This window comes from Olea europaea, unplaced genomic scaffold, assembly GCF_002742605.1.
Source record: "Olea europaea var. sylvestris unplaced genomic scaffold, O_europaea_v1 scaffold2020, whole genome shotgun sequence".
Taxonomy (NCBI): Eukaryota; Viridiplantae; Streptophyta; class Magnoliopsida; order Lamiales; family Oleaceae; genus Olea; species Olea europaea.
Window position 1 is genome coordinate 102,719 of NW_019238093.1, and position 21,600 is coordinate 124,318.

Consider the following 21,600-nt stretch of genomic DNA (forward strand, 5'->3'; position numbering starts at 1 on the left):
GTTTTTATTGCCAAAAACATGGGTGGCCCTTTGAGAAAATAATTGATGAAAATAAATATTTAAATTCTAGAGAAAAACAAGAATTTTCATTTCAGGCAATTTCGGTGGAGCGGTTGTAGTCCGGTTGACACTGCACAGCTTTCAGTGTTTCTATCATAACTTCTTCTCCCGATATCTGATTGAGGTAATTCAAAGTGCGTTGGAAAGCTAACGCAAAGAGCTACAATATTTATTAAGATATCATTTTCCAAATCGAATGTTTCCTATGTCTAAAATGGGTCTCGAATGAGACTAAATATCTAAAGTATACTTTAGTAATCCAATATTCATGTCTTAGTGCCACTAAGGTGTCTAGAATTATTTGGGGTTCTACAGATTTCTGCAGTTAAGTCCCTGTTAGCCGAAGTCAGTTGCTCCACTACCAACTCCAGTTCGGCGTGTTTTAATTTTGAAGCCAAAGGGCCTCTTCCACAGCAGCAAGCTTGTTCTTTAATTTTTCGGCATCCGCAATAGCTTCAGATGCCTTTCGCTTGAACTCTCTATTCGCCTTTTGAAGCCTCTTCATATCCATTTAGGCGTTTACGAAGAAGCCCTGGAACAAGCGTGTATGGTGAGTCTCACCTCCATCATGTCCACTGCATCACATGTCTCAGCATAATTGGAGTACTTTTTCGTCCAATACTTATGACATAATTTTGTCGCCGACTGAACCTCAGTAGGGAGCATCTCTAAAACTTCCGAGGCAATCTCATCAGATCTACTCCCTAGAAAACTTGAGGCCTTACCCTCTGTGATGGAAGGCCTGCTTGGTTGTTTTTTCCTAGGCCTCTTCAGCAGGCCCCCCTCCTCCTCTGCTACCTTTTCCGGCTCAATTATTTTTAGGGCAGAAATGGGTTCTGCCTCAATGGGCTTCTTCAATGACTCGTATTTGGTCGTTTAGTGTTTCGGGGGCGGTAGAGGCCCTTTATTCTTAGAGATGACCAACCTCATTTTTCTCTCACCTCTAGAAGGCTCGATCTTCTCCTTCCCTTTCCCATCCCCCTTATTTTCCAGAGGAGGAGTCGGGTTCAGCTTGGATAGCCGAGGCAGTTCATCTCTTTGGTTCTTGTAAGTGCTAGAACCAGTATCCAAAGGTTTCTTTTTCTTCTCCTCGGCGAGCTGCCTCATGAAGAACATGTCAGGTTTGCATACTCCTTCCTATCATGTTGTTCTGCAAGAAAAAATCACATTTTCAGGATTGCATAAATAAACTCCTTAGGGGATCAAGCGATGCTCTTACCCTTGGTCAGCATTAGGAGATGTGTTACAAACAGGCTCCTCCTTCCAATAACTGTCTTGAAGAACCTTTTCTCGGGAGAAAGCTCATATATGGCCTTAACGATAGCCCACTCGCAAGGCTGGAGCATGAACCAATCAACTGTAGCTGCACAAGGAGTTACTTAGAAATAAACGCAAGAAAATCCAAATATCAACAACAAAATTTTCAACAAGACTGGACTCACTATACTCGTGATACTGGGTCGGTACAATAATTTGTGGGATCGCATCACCCTCCACAAACTGCCAGAGACCCCTAACTCAGAACCTTGATGACTTCCAGTTCTTTATTGACATAGGAGTGCCCCAGATGAAGGGGGAGTGTGGACCTCATGGGTTAATGTAGTACCATCCCTTGTTATCCTCCCTCCCACTAGAAGCCCAAGGCTGCAAAAGACTTTGGAAGACATGGAGAGGCATATCCTCGCCAAGAGTAACCTCCTTCCAAAGAAGAAAGGCCCCTGCCATTTGGCTTCATGTGTTCGGTACCAATTGGATTGGGGCCGAATTATACTGCCTTAGCAAATACCTAAAAAAGGGGTACAGAGGTAATTTCATCCCCCCACAAAGGATAGCTTCACTCACCACAACGCACCCCTTTCTAGGGTAACGACTCTTTCATCAGGGGTCGGCACAAACATCTCAATATCATCTGGGATCCGGTACCTCTCCCTAAGGTATTAATTCGTTCTCCTTTATACATGAGGGCCATAGCGAAGCCCCCCACCTCATACAAAAATCTATGGGTCCCTCCTGAATCATCTACTCACTGTAGGGGCCTTCCATTACCTCCACAATTCGTTCTGTTGGGATGAGGGAAGGCAAACCAGCTTCGACATATATATGGGTCATATCTGCTGACTCAGAGAACCACCCAGAAACTCTCTCACCAGAACTAGAGGCCATAACTAAAGTTAACTTCAAGAATAAGTGCTAAAACTTACTTTACTTACAAATACACGAAAAGTTTTAGGACAATGACAATGGGAAGGAATTAAAGAGATCAAAGGCAAAGTGTTTAGGTTTTATATGTTTCAATATCGAGAAAGAAAATCAACATCTCCATATCCCAGAGCATTTTGCAGATACGGACGAGAGAGATACGCAGTTGGATTGGTGCGCCAGGCGATCGTGACCATACATGTGGATCGCGATCCAATCCATTGAAACGAAAAGGCACACAATCGAATTTTGAATCAACGACTACGATTAAAGCGTGCATCTCTCACTCTACAATGGCGCTACCAAATGTTTGACAGCTACAGGCCTGTCATTGTTGTGCAATTAATGCTCACACAACCCAATCGGCGGTTGCCGTTATCTCACTAAATCAAGTAAACCTTGGGAACCGATGAGGCTGTCAAATCATAATGACGTTACGCAACTTCTCTTTGAAGTTTCACACAACCCCATTAAAGTAAAATATGCTCGCCTCATCACTGGCATCGTCTTTTCTCCTAACTTCGACTTTGAATTCCATTGAGTAAAATAGGCTCGCCTCGTCATAGGCATCACCTCTTCTCTAAATTCAAATCTGAATTCGACCAAGTAAAATAGGCTCACCTCGTAATAGGGATTCTCCTAAGTTCGATTTTGAATTCGACTGAGTAAAATAGGCTCGCCTAGTCATAGGCATCGTCTTTTCTCCTATTTTCGATGTCAAATTCGGTTGAGTAGAATAGGCTCGCCTCGCCATAGGCATCGCCTCTTCTCGTAAGTTTAAACTTGAGATTGACTAAATAAAATCTCCTAACTTCAACTTTGATTTCTACATACGCCGCGCTACATTGCAGCCATAACACAAAAGTAAAACAAAAATGGAAAATTTTTTATTCAATAAATTGACAATTGAGAACAATACATTGTTTTGATTACAAAGAACAATTACAATTACAATACAAAGACACTACACGATACAACTACGTAGCAAGCGAACTGTTGTACCTCTCCCTCTTCAGCTGCACACTCTGCATATCGACCCTTGGTAATATGTACACCCTCAGGACTATGTTGAAACTCAAAATTGAAACTACAATACTTTTCCTTGTTAAGGTCCGACAAAATGACAGCGTAGCTGCTCAAGGAAGCTCACCTTGTGGATCCACACAGTGCCACTAAGGGCTTCTCGAATGTCATCGCACACTATTGCAACATAGTCTGACAATCCACCAGAGAGCCTAAGGCATTCTGTTGCCCCTAGGGCCTTCAAAGAAGATTATAGTAAACCTACATTTCGATTCCTTTAGGTCTGAGAAAACCACATAATATGCTCACAAATCTTGTCGCTTATACACTTCATAGCATCTACCAAAACGAAGCAATCTATTACACCAACTCCCATCATGATCAACCAATGAGAAGTGCTTTAACTGAATGCAACATATACACAAAACCACGCAAATCATGCCAGATAACGAGTGTGCAAAGCGAAAGCCCCTTTTTTAAAGGCAACGGTGACCATCCTCAGCCATCTGATTGCAAAGATCCAGGCCGTTCATATGGCGGTGACATCGGGATCGTCGAATATACTTGACGCTTCATTTTATACTGCCAGGATCAAAACACGTGTCCAACACCTTACGTTGGAAACGATACACCTGACCTTGGGAAAACCAAGCGACAGCATAAAAGTCAACAACAATTAATGCCCACGACATTCAAGCTACCAGAAACACCACTTTATCTTGCTACCGGCTCTTCCTATATTCAATTCCGAAGGATCTCTTCTTCCAATGCTCGTCCCTATCAAAGGCCACGTTCGTATTTTCCTTCTCCCAACCTTTTAAGTCCACGCATTATATAAATATTCATACATGGACTTCAGGGACTATTGTTATACCACATCCATTAATTTTCCTTCCCCCCAACCTTTTAAGTCTACGCATTATATAAATACCTATACATGAACTTCGGGGACTATTGTTATACCACGTTCATTTTTTTCCCTTTCTCCCAACCTTTTAAGTCCATGCATTATATAAATACCCATACATGGACTTCAGGAACTATTGTTATACCCCTTTCCCAATAGGGGCCCAAACACGCCACGTGGCAGGCGAAACCATAGGCACCCGCACCCTTTATCGGTCGAACCCATGGGATAACAAACTGAATGGATGAATCCCTTAATTGAACCCATCCCTATCTGAACCAACACACCCGAACCTGTGGAGGTGAATCGTTCCACAGGGATCCAGGCGAAGCAAACGAGGTTAGTAAGGAGGTTGATTGATAGAAGATCTCCTAAATCAACTCTAGTGACAAGACTGATTTGACTACTCCCTGACACCGCCACCGCCAACCTGTTTGGTTGAATCTGTGGCCGCAAGCTATGAATTCTAAAAGGTAAGTTGATGTTACCATTCAAGTCTTATGATTGATTGATTCCCATGATTGGAGATTGTGCCCACATGGATGAGGCCACATGTCTTCTCATTTAACTGTCCCTCACTCACTATTTCATACTATAAAAACTCACACTTAGTGTCATTGATAGGTAATGCAAGTTTAGACTTTGATACTACCACTTTGCTCTCTATATTTTTTAATCCTGACTCCGACCCCCTTTATTTTATATTGAAGGCTCACGTTAAAAGCTCTCCTACACTCATACATAGCTTTTCCCCAACTGACTTAACTGTCAGAGTACGCGCGGCCGGCTTCACCCCCACCGAAGAAGGCCACGTGTGTCTAACGGTGTATCCTAGTATATAGGAAAATGGCTTGTTAAGACGTGAGAGGTCTCAGGATCTGTTGGCCACCTGGAGGTACACTTTTTGAGGTCAACAACAAACATAACAAAAGAAAGTAATCCAGTTCCTACACCTACTTCTTGTTAAAGTTAACGAAGATTCTACAAACCCATAGTATGAAATATAAGACAAGACAATCGATGATTTTACCATAATACAAAAAAATAGATATAAATGAACTTCAAATTGATAGCACAGATCCAAAATGCAAGGTCAAAGTCAATAGCCAACCTTAGACAACCTCACCAGATAATGGAAAATAGTCATATAATAAATTAAAAACTAATAGCACTAATCCAGAACATAAGATTAAAATTGATATCCAACCTTAGAATATGTGTCGAGATGCTTTATGGGTAAGTTTCACCTTCTAAATTCCATCATGTGAAAAACAATGAGGACTCCCTTGGTTTCCTAGGACTTTCTTTGAGTTTTGAAGCAAGCCATACTCAACTCGCAGCAACCCTCTGTGTACCAATGAAATTGTGAAATGCAACCAAATTATAGTAAAATTGGGGAGTTTTAATGGGGGAAAAAGGGGTCTTCACATTAAATCTATCAAATGACTTCTTGCAGTAGAAACGATGGAATAAAACATGACTAGTGGTCGTCATAGCTTGAGGTCTGTGAAAAGTTTAATTAAGGAGATAACAATGCAATTAAACAATAATTTTACTACTCATTTTACTCAGGAAAAAAGAAGACATGACATCATCTTCATTATATGTTAAAACCAAATGGAGTATAGCATAAGAAAATTAAAGTAAATAAGGATATAATTTGAGCAAAATACCGCTCTCTTGTATATTATCACAACCATAGATTCTAAGTGTCGTTTCTGTAGCTTCATCTACCCCATCTCTCTTAGAGGGCAGCAGAGACATAATTAAAATAATAATAATAAATAAAATAAAAATTAATGGATTGGGTCAATTTAAATAATTAGCCTAATAAAATTAAAATTCCATAAAGGGGAAAAAAAATCAAAACTCATGTGTATAGTTTACACAAATTCAAAAGTCAGGTGTATAATTTAAAAATTCAAAATTCAACTATATATATAATTAATTAACAATATTTATTAAATAAACATAATCAAGTCACAGTTATACAATTAATGGTCACAAATTCATGATTATAGGTCACAATTTATTTATTGATCATATTATCAAATCAATTAGTCACATATTATTTCGAGATCACAAATAAAATTTTTTATAGGTTACAGTTTATCTATTAGTTACAAGTTATCAAATTTTAAGGTCACGGTTTGCTACCTGGTTACGAATAACCAAATAATTGGTCACATACCACCACCACCAACGCTATCGCCATCGCCACACACCCTGCGATCATTGCCAGCACCATGACAACACCATCGTCGCACCATCACCATCATCAATCGCTACCACCACCGTCTACACCTCCACCTGCACCACCACTAGATCCACCATTGCCGCCATTGCCACCTCACCATCACCGTTAGTCACTCGACCACCACATTCATCGGCAATGTATGACAGTTTCAAACCATCATGTCCCATAAAAACAGCTGCTGCATCCTACTCCAACCACCCACCCACCAGCTCTACCTAAAATCAATCGGCGCAACGTTGCTTGTTAACACTACAGCATCACAGCCACCAACCCCACCAACAAAATCATCAAGTCCGCCACGACACAAACACCATCCCACCTCTACACAAAACACCATCCAAAGATAATTAAAAAAAAAGGAAAAAGAAAAATCAAGTAGAATTGCTCACAGCGCCACCATCTCCAAGTCGTACAACCGTCGCTACTGCGCAAACCATGGGCCACAGAAAATTGTCAGAGAAATGCCACAAATTGGAGAAGATTTCAGATCGCCATCCCTCCTTCCGCGCACAGAGGCTTCAATCTCTTATTAAGCAATGCGGTGCTACTTAAGTGGTGGTGGCAGCGCGGTTTCCGTGAAGGGTGCTCCAACGGCAGCGGCGACGATGCCTGGCAGAGAGAAGCACGAGAAGGAGAGAAAGAAGATGGTGAGGGAGAGTGAGAAAAATGAAATAACATTAGGGTTTGTACTTGAATTGGGTGAAAACATCTAATATATAATTATTCTGTCAATACCTAATTTTTGAATAATCAAATTTCATCCCTGATTTTTGAATTATGATCTTTAAACCCCTAGTATTATGTAATTTTCACTTTCATAAAATCCAAAGGCCCATCTCACTTTTTCAAAAAAATAAAAATAAAATAAATTCATAATTACTCAATTATTCTTTTAAATTAAAGATAATTGAGTGATTACTAAAACTGGTACAAAATTTTCGTTATAAATAGGACCTAAAGTCCATAAAATTTTACAAGAGAAAGTATAGAGGAAAAATCACGAAGTGCTGAAAAAATCTCAAAGCTAGAGAAAGAGAATAAATCCTCTCAAAATTTTATTGGCCCATTGAGAAATGATAGTTTCATAACTACTCACTTTTATGTAAAGTAATTTGTTTTTTAAGGTCCATGAGAAACTGTCTCTATTTACCTATAAGCGTGAGCGAAACATCTTAAATCAATTATGTTCAATTACAGAGAGGAAAATAGAGAGAATAATTTCTTGGTTTTCTTATTTATCTTATTTTGCAGATCTAAAACATTCAGTTAAAGTCATGAATGTATGTTTATTGATCAATGATTAATATGTGAAAATCATAGAATTTTAAAATTTTGGTATTATGATTAATTGCTTACAAATCATACTAATTTAACGATGACTATACACACGATTACTTTAAGGGTCCGTTTGATTGTAAAGATGAAATTTGGGTGGAAAGAAAATGAATTTCAGGAAATTGAATTGCCCAAAGATTGTTTTATTGGGAATTATCAATTAATGTTGTTTGATTGGTATAATTTTCCACCTGAAAAATGTTAAAATAAAAGTGTCTTTTAGTGTTCTTTTTTTTTTTTTTTTTTAATGAAAATTGTCAATTTAAAGAATATTCATTTCTACAATTGTTCCTAGAATTTGTTTCCATTGCCAAAAAAAATAAAATAAAAAGAAAATCATCTTTATTTTGATTTTCGTTTAGCTTTGTTTTACATGAAAACTGTCAATTTAAGGGACATCTTCTTTTATAATTGTTTCTAGAATTTGTTTCCATCACATGCAATAAAAAAAATGAAAAAAAAAAGTTGCATGGAAAATCAATTTCCACCAACCTCATGAGAAAGTGAAATCCTCAAAACCAAGGAAAAGCCGGTCACATGAGGGCAAAGCTAGAAAACCAATTACTTGAAAATTTTGGCAAATCAAATACTCAAAAACATGGAAAATGGAACTTCATTTCCAAGTTCCATGGAAAAAAAGACCTATCAAACAGGCCTTTAGGGTTCTTCCAAGAGATTAAGATTTATGCAGTCCTCGAGAATTTGCAATTGAAGTTTCCATATTTATAAGGTACAAGTTTCCCCAGATATTTAGGGATTTGAATTTTAGTTTGGTACGTTTCTCTTGAAGAAGTTTAACTGTATAATGCATAAAAATATAGACAGACGGAAAATTGAAACTTAAGTTCCCATAAATTAATAAATATTGTTGAGGAATAACACTTCACAGCACTAGAAATAACAAATAACAAAGATAAAAATAACAGTTCAAATCACGCAAGATAATATTTCATTCTAAATTATTACTTGCTCCTATAATTCCAATCGTTAATTTGCATGAGCAAATATAATGTTCATATATGTGTGTGTGTGTCGATTTGCTCCAACCATATGTCTATTCAATGTCTACGAGCTGCCATTTTCTTGAGTTTCTGTAAGGGCTCTATCCTCAGGTAAATTCATCAGGTCCCTAGCAATTGCCTCTTCCATGTGTTTCTGTAATGACAAAAAAATTGTAGTATAAAAATACGAATGAAAACTAAAAGTTGAAACCTCAATTCATCCATCCACTATCAAATACATGGTCGAAATGGTACCTGCAACATATCTTCAAATGTTTTTTCTAATTCTTTTATTTCGTTTTCCGTGGTTTCCAGTTCGGCAATTACCTCTTCCTCTTCATCGTTCAACTCTTCTTGTTCGGCTTTTATCTCTTGCATCTCGGCAAGTATCACATCAGTCTTGTCATTTAGCTCATCCAGGTAGGCATTTAGCTTTAGAAATTTCTGCATTAGATATAATGAATCCCATATGAGGTTCTCTTTACTTTTCAGAATACAATCCATTTCACCCCACCAAATTATCACTCTTTCCCACAATGCCCCCTCTGATTTATCAACTATATAAATACTGCCCTTTCAGATATTAAATTGACCATTGGAAGGACATTAAAAACAGAGAAACGAGAGTAAACAGATTACTTGTGTCAAAATTAAACTTACAAGCATAGTCTGCAAATTTTGGAGATAGGCTTGTGCGCGCTTCATACAATTCTTGTGCCTTACAAGAAGCCCAAATTTTCTTCTCAAATGTCTGGCATAGTGAACTTATATCAGAATAAAATAGGCTAAAAGGAAGAGCCAGTAAAGGGAAGAGAAAAATAACTCACGATGGTGTGTACTTTTGAGTTCTTCGACGGATAGTTTTCCTTGTCAACGACATCTTTATAATCTGTAGGAAGGTTTAACTTACGAATCAAACATCAAGAAAAGATCTTTTGAATAAAACCGACTTCAGAAATCGTTTCAAGGAGTTAATGCAAAAGGTAAAGGAAAAACGACCAGAGAAATTTGATTATATAGAAAATTAACGTTCACATACACAATAACATGTAGAACATAAGAAAAATTATCTTTCCTTTCCTTATACTCTGAGCTACAAACCATCTAAATTACATAATGATTGTTCAAAAAAAATTTAAAAAAAAATAGTCAAAAGTGAAGAAGTTCAGTTCAAGCATGAAAGGGTAAATTCTTCATAGAACCCCCATTTGAAAAAAAAATGGAGAAGGAGAAGAAAACTCTTTGCATTATAAAGTTCTGATAAACATAATTTCCCCCAAAAAAAAAATAATAAATAAATAAATTCGAGCAAAAATAATTCTAATGGACAAAGGTAAGTATATTTGCCCAATTTACAATAATTCATTGAGGTTCTTTTTAAAGTGTTCAAGATTCCTATTGTTGAGCTTTTTTTCCTTAGAGATCGAAATTTCTGCCATCTTTATAGGCCAGTCAAATTTATTATTATTCGAGAATTTGCAGTTGGATCCATAGAAGTTTTCCGAAAAGGAAGAAGTTTCCTCAGCAATTTAGAGTTCTCAGTTTTAATTGGCAAATGAGCAGGAACAGGGCTACTTTGAGATCATTGGGCATATGACAAAGTAGCAACCGGAAGAGGAAGGAAGCTAACAGAACAAGGATATTCAGCAGATGAAGAAAAGCTCGTAGAGACCACTGCTGCATGCAAAATTATTGTTTAATTTTTATCTACAAGGAAGAACATTCTTCTTGAAGAGGTTTATATCAAAATTTTGTATCACATCAGAATTTATAACATTGTTAAGAACAAGTGGACTGTGCAAGGTCTGACTGATACCAGAGAAAGGGAAAATTAAGTGACGAAAAAAAGAAAAAATTCAATTTCCACATAATCTATGGATAGTAGAGTTACAATTATCATGGAATATAAGCTCATTCTCTCAAAAACTCACCCGATTTTCCACTATTAATATGGAACACGAACACGATCATTGTGCTTAACTCTACAAAATTAAAGAAGATATGTTTGTTTCGTTGTACTAATTTACAAGTTGATGCAGCACAATCTTAGTTTGGTCATTTCAAGCAATAGAAATTTCAGTCTTAGATGAGAGAGAGAAGGTATTGTGAGTAAATAGAAGAGTTGATCAATTAGAATTTTGGAAAGTTTGAGTTACCTAACAAATAAAATTTAACTTCTCCTAACTAAAATATTTTTCGTAATTTTAAGGAAACATTGTTACACGATCAAAATTAGAAAAATATTTTCTATAATAAAAAATCAGTCAAATATCTCAAAACAGAAACTTGGATAAAAATAAATTTTCTATTAAAAAAAAAAATTATTGTCAATTAAAAGCATACTCAAAGAAATTTCAACCGTGAAACGTAAAAACGTAGACAAGCGGATTTGCAACTAGAGTCCCTATAAATCGACAAGAATAGCACTTGAGATCCCATATATTCACTAAAATATCACTTGAGTCCCCAATAAATTTATTTTCATTTTAAATTCTTCAAACCTTCAATCTAGGTGCATATTGGTCCTTCTCAAATCTCAAATAGAAAATAAAAAAAAAAAAAAAAAAGTCCACATTTCGTTCACTAAATCATGTATTTAAAATTTTGTTCATGTAAGTAGCAGAATTCTCAATAATCTTTATATTCTCTAAAAATTATTTCCACAAAACTAGAGAGGACCCAATCCTTAAATCTCATTTTAGCGAGAGCCAATTCCTTGTTTCTCGTGAAACAAGGAGAAGAAATGGGGTGGAGACTATAGGATTTCTCATATAAATCAAACACACTCTTAATGTTATACTTTCTTACAGATTATAAAAATGTCGTTATCAAGGAAAACTATCCTTAGAAAAGCTCACAAGAAGTGTGCACGACCGTGAGTTAATTATCTCATGTTTTAGTCTGACATAAGTTCATAATACCTCTCTTCATGACCTCATTGAGTTGAGTTGGAGCTTATTTAACTTAGGAGCCTCTCTTCATGACTTCATTGAGTTTTTCGGTTCGTTTATTTAAATAATTTTTGTAGTTGATAATTCCAAATTGACTTATTAGTATACTTAAAAATTTTGGCCTCTGTCGATTACCCAAAATCGACATCTTGAATGTCTTTGCTTGCACTGTAGTAACTTAAGAGGTATTATTATTTCGTGTTGATTCAACTTATTATTATACTGCTTATTCTTCAAAATTATTTGTTAATCGTGCTTCATTTAATGTTAGAGATTTGATAATCTCTTATTTTGAAAAATCTGGTTGCTTTACATATGCAGTATATTCTATTAGCTTTATTTAAGGTGGGAAAAAAACTTGAATTTTACTTGTTCAATAATTCTTTAGGGCCTGTTTGGGAGCGATTTTTTTACCCAAAAAATTTATTTTTTGAACGTTATTTTACTATTCCAGCCGTCATATTTGACTTCTTTTCTCACAGATGGACCCACTTTTCTCCTAACGGTCAAAAAATCAATTCTTAAAATCATTCGCAAATAAGCTCTTAATTTGATTCTTTTCAAAAAATAATGATATGATATAAAATTTTGAACCGGTGGTTTGACTTCATCAATTGAATTGAAAGGAATTGGATTGAGTGTGCCTTGGAAATAATTCACTTTCCTTAACTCTCTTTTCCATCACAATTATCCCTACATGTTTAGATCCAGTTTAGCAAGTACTGTCTCCTAAGTTTACTTGGAATATTCAAATTGCGATATTGTGTTAGGGTATATTTATATATAACCATCACAGTTTATTGTTTGTGTTCTTCTTTCGTTCCCTTTTTGTTGTGTAGTGAAACAATAGTGATTAATCTAAAATTTGTTCAATATTGTCGTGTTCGTTGAGATATCCATTTCAATATATCCTTTTGATGTTGTCTTGTAAAATTTTAGAATGTTGTTGAGCTAGGGCAACTATCGAACGTTGACTGTCGATCATGAACGGTCGCAATAACGAGATCGTTTATTAATGTTTAATTACATAATACTAAAATTTTGTTTATCAATATATAAATACACTAAATCGTAAAAATCATACATATGAAAATATAATTTAATACAGTCCAAAATAATAATAAAAAATTATATGATACGACCTCACTTCGAAATTGTAAGTTCAGTCAATTTAAGTAGAGCCTGTTGTAAGGCTAAAGCCCCTATACTAGTAGAGGCATAACGCAAAATCGGAAAGCAGTCCCAAATGGTTGGTTGAGATACGAGATTCAATTAGTTTCATCGGGTGCTTCTCCCAAATAATGTATTGAACCATATAATTGGATTCTTCGAATTGTCATATTTTGACACATCATGACCACAGAATAAGTAATTAAGTACTTCCTACTTATTCAACTCGAGTGTCTTATACGATGTGCATCTTTTTTTAATAAGCTTGCTTAATTGTTATTGAAGATTTATACAAGGCCCTTCATGAAGTAACATTTAGCCCCTATCTTGTTTGGATATAAATTAAATTTGTAGTAGATTTTAATATGAAATGGTGAAATATGATGTTAATAAAAATTATGAATCCCAGAAAATGTGTTGAAAATAAATTTTAAAAAATGAGTTTTAAGAAATGTAACACACAAGACTTGGCCACTTTTTGACTCTTCTTTTATTTTAAAACTCTTTATTTATCATACTCATTTTTAACCATACATTCATACAATAATTTTTTTTATACGTTAATTCAAAGTTTTTCCTTACATTTTAATCACACATTCGCCAAAAATATCATTTTTTCACAATTTTCTTTGTAATGGTCATCATCATGGACTTAATTGGAAGTCCAAACTTTCATTTACATTAATTAGTTAAATTTATATATTCTTAAGCATTTTAGAACTTATTTAAAATTATAATTGAAATTGAGAAATGTTCAAATTGGGAGAGTTTTCACAATGGCCACGTCAAATGTTCCATTCAGCACATGAGCCTAACTTACTCTTTATTCTCTACAACGGCCTTTTCAAGTGCAAAAATATTAAAATTCCCTCAATAAGGTTATAAACTACAAAAATATGTTGATATTAAAAAGATAATAAGAACCTTTTAAATAAAAAACAAATACGAACACTTCCCCCTCAAAATTTCAAAATCAAGCTGTTTTCTTTATCGTTTTTTTCCAATACAGATGCCGATTTTTTCATTTTTCTTCTACTTCACTCTTAAAATCTCATAAATTTATGAAACTATCAACAAAAAAAATTCATTTTTCCAACACTTCGAATCGATTAGTATATTTAATTTCATTTAAAAAAAAAACTAGTATATTTTTTGAATCGTTAAATTTTATTTCAATATGTGCTAATACGTAGGTAATTTTTTTACATATCATTTAACAGATCTATAATTTTTCAAGTGAAAAATGAAAAAAAAATCATCTACATAATCAAATCTAGTATTTTGAGAATCCAGATGGCTAGGTCGTCCCATAATGTCCAAAATGGGTCTTTTTATTTTTTATTTAAAAAAAATTAGTACCTCTATTTATTAATTCTTTATGGTTAATCTTTTTTTTTTTTTTTAATATTTTGATTCATAATGGACTTATGGGATTAGCATGTCTCTTGATTTATTATTATGGTGAATTTCAAAGGAATGAAAATGGTCGATGGGAATGTAAATAATGAGTGAAGACGATGATGTTACTGGAATTGTGATAATATAAAGTACACCGTATGTGAAAATGTACCATGATATACAAAATGTGCTCAAAGTCGATCCCTCTCAGTATGGTATAAAATTGAGATTTTTATTTCATAGGCATTCAACCATTTTGATTCCACCAGTAAAAGTTCCTTCTGAAGTGCAAATGAAATTGCTAATTGAATTAAACCAAGGCTGCAAGTCGATTCTTATTTGTGTAACTTTAATGAAAAAGAATGTCTTCGAGAATGAACACGAAGATATTGATAGAGGGGATTATAATGTAAATTATCTTTGGAATATAGTGGAGATAGCACATGAGATAACCCAGACCCTTTGTTTGTTTTTACATCAACTATATAAAGTTCAAATTACATACCCATATTTTCATTTTCACTATTTTTTATATAATATCTTCCTGGTGGATCCTTCGTGTTCCTATTGCATACAATTGAATCTATTTAATCTTCAATCATCGTTTTTTTTTCCATTTCATCAACTATTAGAAAGTCAAAAATAAATATATTTATAATTAAATAAACAGTATTTACATTTTCATAAATAAATAAATAAATAAATAAATATATATATATACACACACACACACACACACACACACACACACACACACACACACAAAACATACTACGATTATATGTATACAAATTGTACGCTAGCTTCATCCTCCTATTGTCAATGTGCATTTGTTTTATCAATTTTACACCACTTCTGATGCTCAAAATCCAAGATACTTGATTGCAAAAATTTCACAATAACCCCTGTACATAAATAATAATATGTTAGTCCAATGACATATAACTAAAACAAATTTAGCAAATAAAAAAACTTAAGGTTTTGTTTGTCTTGCAGTCATCATCTTCCTCACTATGGCTACTCTCTTATACCATAATGTTCGCTACTCTAGCCATCATGGGAACGATGGCAACCATAGACTCGAGAATATACTCGACCTAGCCTTGTGCGGTACAGTTATAATTAGATTTGTATACGTACATCTTCAACTCAGTGAAAACGATCTCAACTACAAAGTAGTGCGAGTTCGTAATCACTTAAATGTATAGATATGTACAAATTGTTCATGACTTTTCCCATCTCAGCACAAGCCCTCTCGTATAATCCCTCATGTAACCTAAACAACATGCATCTGTTCGAGTCGAAAAAGCTTGTCATGCTCAATCTGCATGGCAATAAAAAAACCCGCAACTTATGATAACTCGACCAAGAACATCAAATGATTTCGGGTGTCTTCAAGGCCGATCACATAGTAGTTCCATAGCAATGTCAATATGTTATAACAAGAAAAACTAAGAACTAAGAAAGATATGAAAATTTAATGAAACAATAACCAATTATGTGAACAATATAAGTAACAATGAATATGTTACTTACGTCGTTGGCTAAGCACCTTCTGCTCTTCTGTACATCATTGAACCATTTTTCGCATTCGATATCAGAATATCCCTTATCTTGTAGGTAACTCTGAAAAAATAAATAAAATAAAAATTAGAAAACGCATATATGAGTTAGTTTACTTTAGCAAAACCATAAAATACTTATCGGGGTCCAATCTAGCTGACCAGCCATTGAATTTTTTTCTTTATCGAGTTAACATCACAGAAGAGGTTGGGCAACATACCATTTATGAATGTCCTCCTCTTTGCATCGATCATGAACGGAAAAATAATGTATTATGACATTGTCATCTTGCTAACAACTTGCTCTGGCACATTATAAACACGCTTTTTACCCTTCATCACTCTTATGGCTCTATCACCCATTCGTGACATCATCCATCAAGTTGGGAGTCCTCTTGTCACCCCTCCGCCACCACCACCATCTAAAGGCACCGTCAAAATTTTCAGGCACCCCTTCCATTACATCCTTTGTCAGCCAAGCGATCATTGAATCTGTCACCATTGAGGGTACTCCCTCCGTCCCAAGGACCACTACCACTTCCCGTTATTGGGACCTCCTCCTCCTCCGTCATCGAAACTCATCTTCTTCCATAATCGATGTCATAGATCCAAAAAATGCATCAAATGTACAATCCAATAGCCATGACTACCCTCTGTAATGGGCACCGTCATATCCTTCGTCCTGAGGATTGCCAATCTCTCTATCAACAATACAGCCGGTCCTTCCAATACTCCCTCCGTCATACCAATCATCATACCCTCACTAGCCTGCTAAATCGTCTCGTAGCGCTGTAACCTCATTATAAGGTCTACTAATCATGTCGTAATTTTGCTACTTTGGCATTCAACTCCTGTTACAGTACTCTTAACTCCACTCCTAAATTGAAATAATATCTCTAACTGGGTACAAGATATCGATGGGAAAAGTGTCTGCGTGTGGGATATAGGGATCTTCTCGGTGAAGGTGATCTCCTTTGTAGAGGTGATAATCGATCCATTGGACGGTGGTCCTACACAAATAAGATTAAAAATTAATTTTTTGCAACACGAAAAAGTCAGTGACTCAGACAATGGGTCATCTTTAATTGTTGGAATAGATAATCCACGAACGTATATCTAGTCCTCCTCTTCCATCGACATTAGCAACTTAGTATGGACTTGAGTTGACGTATTGACAATTCAAAGAAATAGTCATGTGACGAGTCGATAAATATACGTGAAATATAAATCGTCATTGTATAGTACTCACTTGAAGATCCTCAAGGATGGATGTCAAGTTTTGACCAATGGCTTATCATGTGCTAGGTAGTGAAGCTCCAAAGGCAGTTTGTCTTCTTTCTGATCGCCGACTTGCTAACTAAGATGGGGATAGTCTCATACGTCTATATCTGTAGCACTTACAGTTATTATGTATATGCATTTAAAAAAAATGTTTTAATATTCATTTGATTAATTATTTACCTGTGTAGCCAATGGAAAGCCATATGAAACATACTTAAGCTCGGCCTTCTCTAACTCCGTCCTTGCATGCACCTTCTTGAAGATATGTAATGTATCTATATAACATCTTCGACCCTATGAATAGCTGTTAAGGTATCAATGCCATCAACAACATCCACTGAAAAAGGGCAGATCGACGTCCTACGGTGTTGACGCCTAGTATACTCTCCAGGATAAATACCAATCCCAACTTTAATTTGTCCAACATGTTATATTTCCTAAATGCGTTCTCTAATTATGTGGTGTAACAGGTTCTTTATCTCCAAAATATTCATCAAGCAACATTTTATTTATCATAATAGGGCTAACTTTGCTTCTTCACCAGTAAACTTCAACCACGTCATGAGAGCAAACTTCAGGACCGAGAATCTAAACACCTTCCCATCTCCCATGGCAAAATGCAGCTCATCAAATGGCTTAAACAGTCAAAGTATAGTGAGTCGATGATGTAGCCACAAAATTGCATGTCCTTCAATGAATAGAAGGAATATAGAAACGATCGGTGTAATTTGACTGTGCTCCTCATTGAGCCACTTTAAAACTGTTGCATAAATAAAAAAGTTATAGTACGACGTAACTTTTCCTAGCTGATCTCTTATCCCTCTGTCAAGATGTTACTCAATCCTTCGAACATTAAAATCATATATACAAGAGATTATGGAATAAAACATAATATTTTAGAATTTAACCAATCAGATTATATGCTACTGTACATAAGAAATAAATTCATTTCATCGCACATTAAAAAGAGAAACGAAAATGAAATTAAAGTGAACAACAAATTGAAATAGAAAAATTAACTTAAAGTAAAGTGAAATAACAAAAATAATTTAAAAACCCAAATTGAAAAAAAAAAAGGAAATTAAAGAAAACAAAAAATTGAAATAGAAAAATTAACTTAAAGTAAAGTGAAATAACAAAAATAATTTAAAAACCCAAATTGAAAAAAAAAAGGAAATTAAAGAAAAGTAAAAATTAATATAAAAAAATAAAGTGAAAAATAAATAAATTATGAAGAAATAACATAATTAAAATTAAGAATTAATGAATAAAAATAAAATTAAACAAAAAGGGGAATTGTAAAAAAGAACAAAATCTAAAATGAAAGAAAAATTAATCAATTATAAATAAATAAATGAAAAATCAAGCCCAAATAAAAAAGAAAATGAAAAAAAAAACATAAGATTTATAAAATTGAAAAAAAAAATTATAGAAAGACAAAAAGGAAATTATCGTAAAAAATAAAAATTAAAAAAATTTAAATAAAAAAACTCTAGTCCGTCAGTTACAGGTGGCCAGCGCCCATTATGGAGGGTCCACTCAAGTTCAGCCTAGACGTCCAGATCTTTTATTTTGAAACAAATCGGCGGAGCAACTGGAAATCGCCATTTTCAGCAAGGACCTCCACAAAAAATGAATTTCAACCATAAATTATTCATAAAATTCGAATTTTCTTCCATTTTAACTATAAATTAACCTCAATACTTGTAACAAACTCATAAACGGCAAGATTTATTGATATTTCATGTAAAAATCAAATCTCTAAATTAACATTGTAGAAAACAATAAAATACTAAGATTTAAAAAACAAAATAAATAAATAAATAAACTAACATTGTCAAGTCTAAAAGATGAAGATGAACAGTCTCTACTCGGGTTGGGTCTGAAATGACGTGATTTCACCTTCTTCTTCTTCTTTTAGTTTCTCTCTTTTTTCTCTCCCCTCTTCAAGGGATATTTTGGCATTTTTTTACGGGTTTTTCCAATTTTTTTACCTTTTTTTTCAATTTAAAATTGGTCAAAGGCCATTGTGGAAAATAGCATGGATCAATCGACAATCCACCACTATTTCCTCTGCTCAAATTCACTGTGTCAAAGGTCACGAGACAAAGATTGATTTGAATTACGTGATTGGAGTTAAATACTAGCTTGAACCAAATAACCAAATGACCCCCCCTCGCTCTCTCTCTCCCCGTCTCTTCAACAGTAAAACACTAGCAGAAGTCACTCGCCCTACCCATGGAAAGGAAAAGAGAGGCTAATCTATATGAAATAGATTTTTTTAAGAAAGGCTGCCAACGATAAGCCCGCATGCAACAAGAAAAGCCATTTGTTTGAAAAAAGGTATTGGGTATCATCGGGGCTGCATCGACTCTATGCCTCTATTGTCCCATCACTCGTTAAATGGCTCTTTTAGAATTCTTTAAATAAATAAGGGATAACCAAAAAAATTAAATCTTTTGTAGCCTTAATTGCTTACTAGCGTAATGTTCACGAGTTAGAGCTTATTTAGTTCGATTATAGGTTACTAGGTTCACTCAAGAGCTAAGATGTGCCCTTCATGATTTCATTGAGCTTTTCAGTTCGATAATTTATATGACTTTATGGTTCCAAATTGATTTAGCAGGAGCTAAATATTTCATTGGCCATTGAATTAAGCATCATGTCACGATTTATGCATCGAACTTCATCAATTGTTCCATTAGTCATTGAACTTTGCTTCGTCGACTCTATCACTCATCCCATAAAATCCGTTAATAAATGTGCCAATGTGGATGAGGGAAAGATGAGCCAGCAGTTAAAATCACTCCAAATAATAGCTCCCTTACCAAATCATTCATTTCATAATCCTATTTATCCATAATTTAATTCCACCTTTCATTTAGCCTATTATTCAGCGCCAATTGAACTGGGGTTGCTGCCCCAGTGTGGCTACATATCATTACTCTTCACGAAACACGTCTTTCCTCAGTGAAATTAAAACCTACAATTTGGGGAAAATGAAAATTATGGAAAGAGAAAAGGAAAAAAAAAATACATAACTACTACACTTTAACTATACAATTTCACATTTAACGAACTTAGAAAAAGATTTGAAAAATCAGGTGATAAATGACAATAATATATTTCATATATTTATAAGATAAGTAACAATAACTACACAAAATTCTCTCTCTACACAAAATACCCCAATCTACCATTCCTACCCCCAATCCGATGGATATCTGTTTATACAAATTCTCCAATCAACCATACCCATCCCCACTCTAAGCAGAAGCTGAATGTTCAATATGGTCTCGAATTTAAATTTGGCCCTGTATTGATATGGACAGAAAAATCAGCTAAGGATAGTGGAAATAGTGAATTCTGGAAGTTGTATATTGAAATAAGGTTTGCTACAGAAGAACCCCAGCTCAGTTCCAGAAAACAAAGAAGGTTTTCTCCCTTCAAATGAGTGTGTTGCATCAAATCATTCATCTGTTCTCAATTTGATTTTTATTTCCATATTTACTTATTATTTTTGTGATCGAATTTGCTTGTACTAAACAACCTTAATTATTGATTTAAGAAATGTACAATTTTATGCCATAGTTTTTATTCCCATTCATAGCTTTTCTAAGTCAATGATAAGTTACTTTGGGTTCAATGTTTTAAAAAATACATTAAAAATGAAAATTCTTTACGTCCTTAGCTTAAAAGTAACATAAATCAAGTTCAACATTCATTTTGCCTCATATACGCACGAGGTAAATCATGTCTGAAAATTGTATTTTTGGGCAAATTAAAGGAATTGATGTAGAGTGACTTGGTAAGAAAATGGGTGAATAAACTGTGGAATGCAGTGGTTGAGATTTGGAATATTTCAAATAAATTAAAGAAGGAAGAGGGAAAGATTGAAGCCTGAGAGAGATTTGATCTCAAAGACAAATAGAGGGTTTCAAGAGTCGGTAAATGTGTATTGTTGATTATTTGGAGAAAGGAAGAATAACATAGTGGCGATGGAGGTGGTAATGGGTGGCAAAATTGGTATGATTTGAATGTGAGATATATAAGGAGTTTGGAGTTGTACGTTACCAGGTTATGTTTAACAGTGACGTTTGTTGACCAGATTTGTGCAAGTTTATTTATGACCACGGTTGTTTAAGTTGTTATTGTTTGTGATCAGGTTGTTATCTATGACTCATTATGACCAAGTCTGTCTTTATTGTGATTGTCTGCGACCATGACTATCTTAACTATATGTAACCATGCCTCTGTTAATAGTGACATGTGTAATGTGCACGTCTGTTAATAGTGAATGTTTTGTGACAAACCATTTTTACATTTAAAAGTTTGTCATCATTTATATGTTAGCTTTGATCCTCTGTGATCAAGTCTGTAATCTAATTAAATAGCAATTATAAAAAAAGCCTATCATCCATATTAAGGTTAAAAAAAAAAAAAAAAAAAAAAAGGC

At 34.6% G+C, this 21,600-nt stretch overlaps 1 protein-coding gene across 4 annotated transcripts in view; it reads right to left on the minus strand.

The window, feature by feature from the left end:
- Window positions 1-8,610: 8,610 nt before the first annotated feature.
- Window positions 8,611-21,600, minus strand: part of LOC111379692 — a 19,059-nt gene continuing 6,069 nt past the window's right edge. Inside the window, exons 2-5 of one of the 4 annotated variants that reach the window (XM_023003119.1) lie at window positions 9,622-9,671; window positions 9,443-9,533; window positions 9,038-9,226; window positions 8,611-8,936 (exon numbers count right to left, since the gene is read on the minus strand). In XM_023003119.1, coding sequence (XP_022858887.1) covers window positions 8,847-8,936; window positions 9,038-9,226; window positions 9,443-9,533; window positions 9,622-9,662 — 411 coding nt within the window. In that variant the 5' untranslated portion in view covers window positions 9,663-9,671 and the 3' untranslated portion in view covers window positions 8,611-8,846. Of the gene's footprint in view, window positions 8,937-9,037; window positions 9,227-9,442; window positions 9,534-9,609; window positions 9,688-21,600 lie in introns of all 4 variants that reach the window. The other 3 variants (XM_023003118.1, XM_023003117.1, XM_023003120.1) reach the window with 3 other exon arrangements.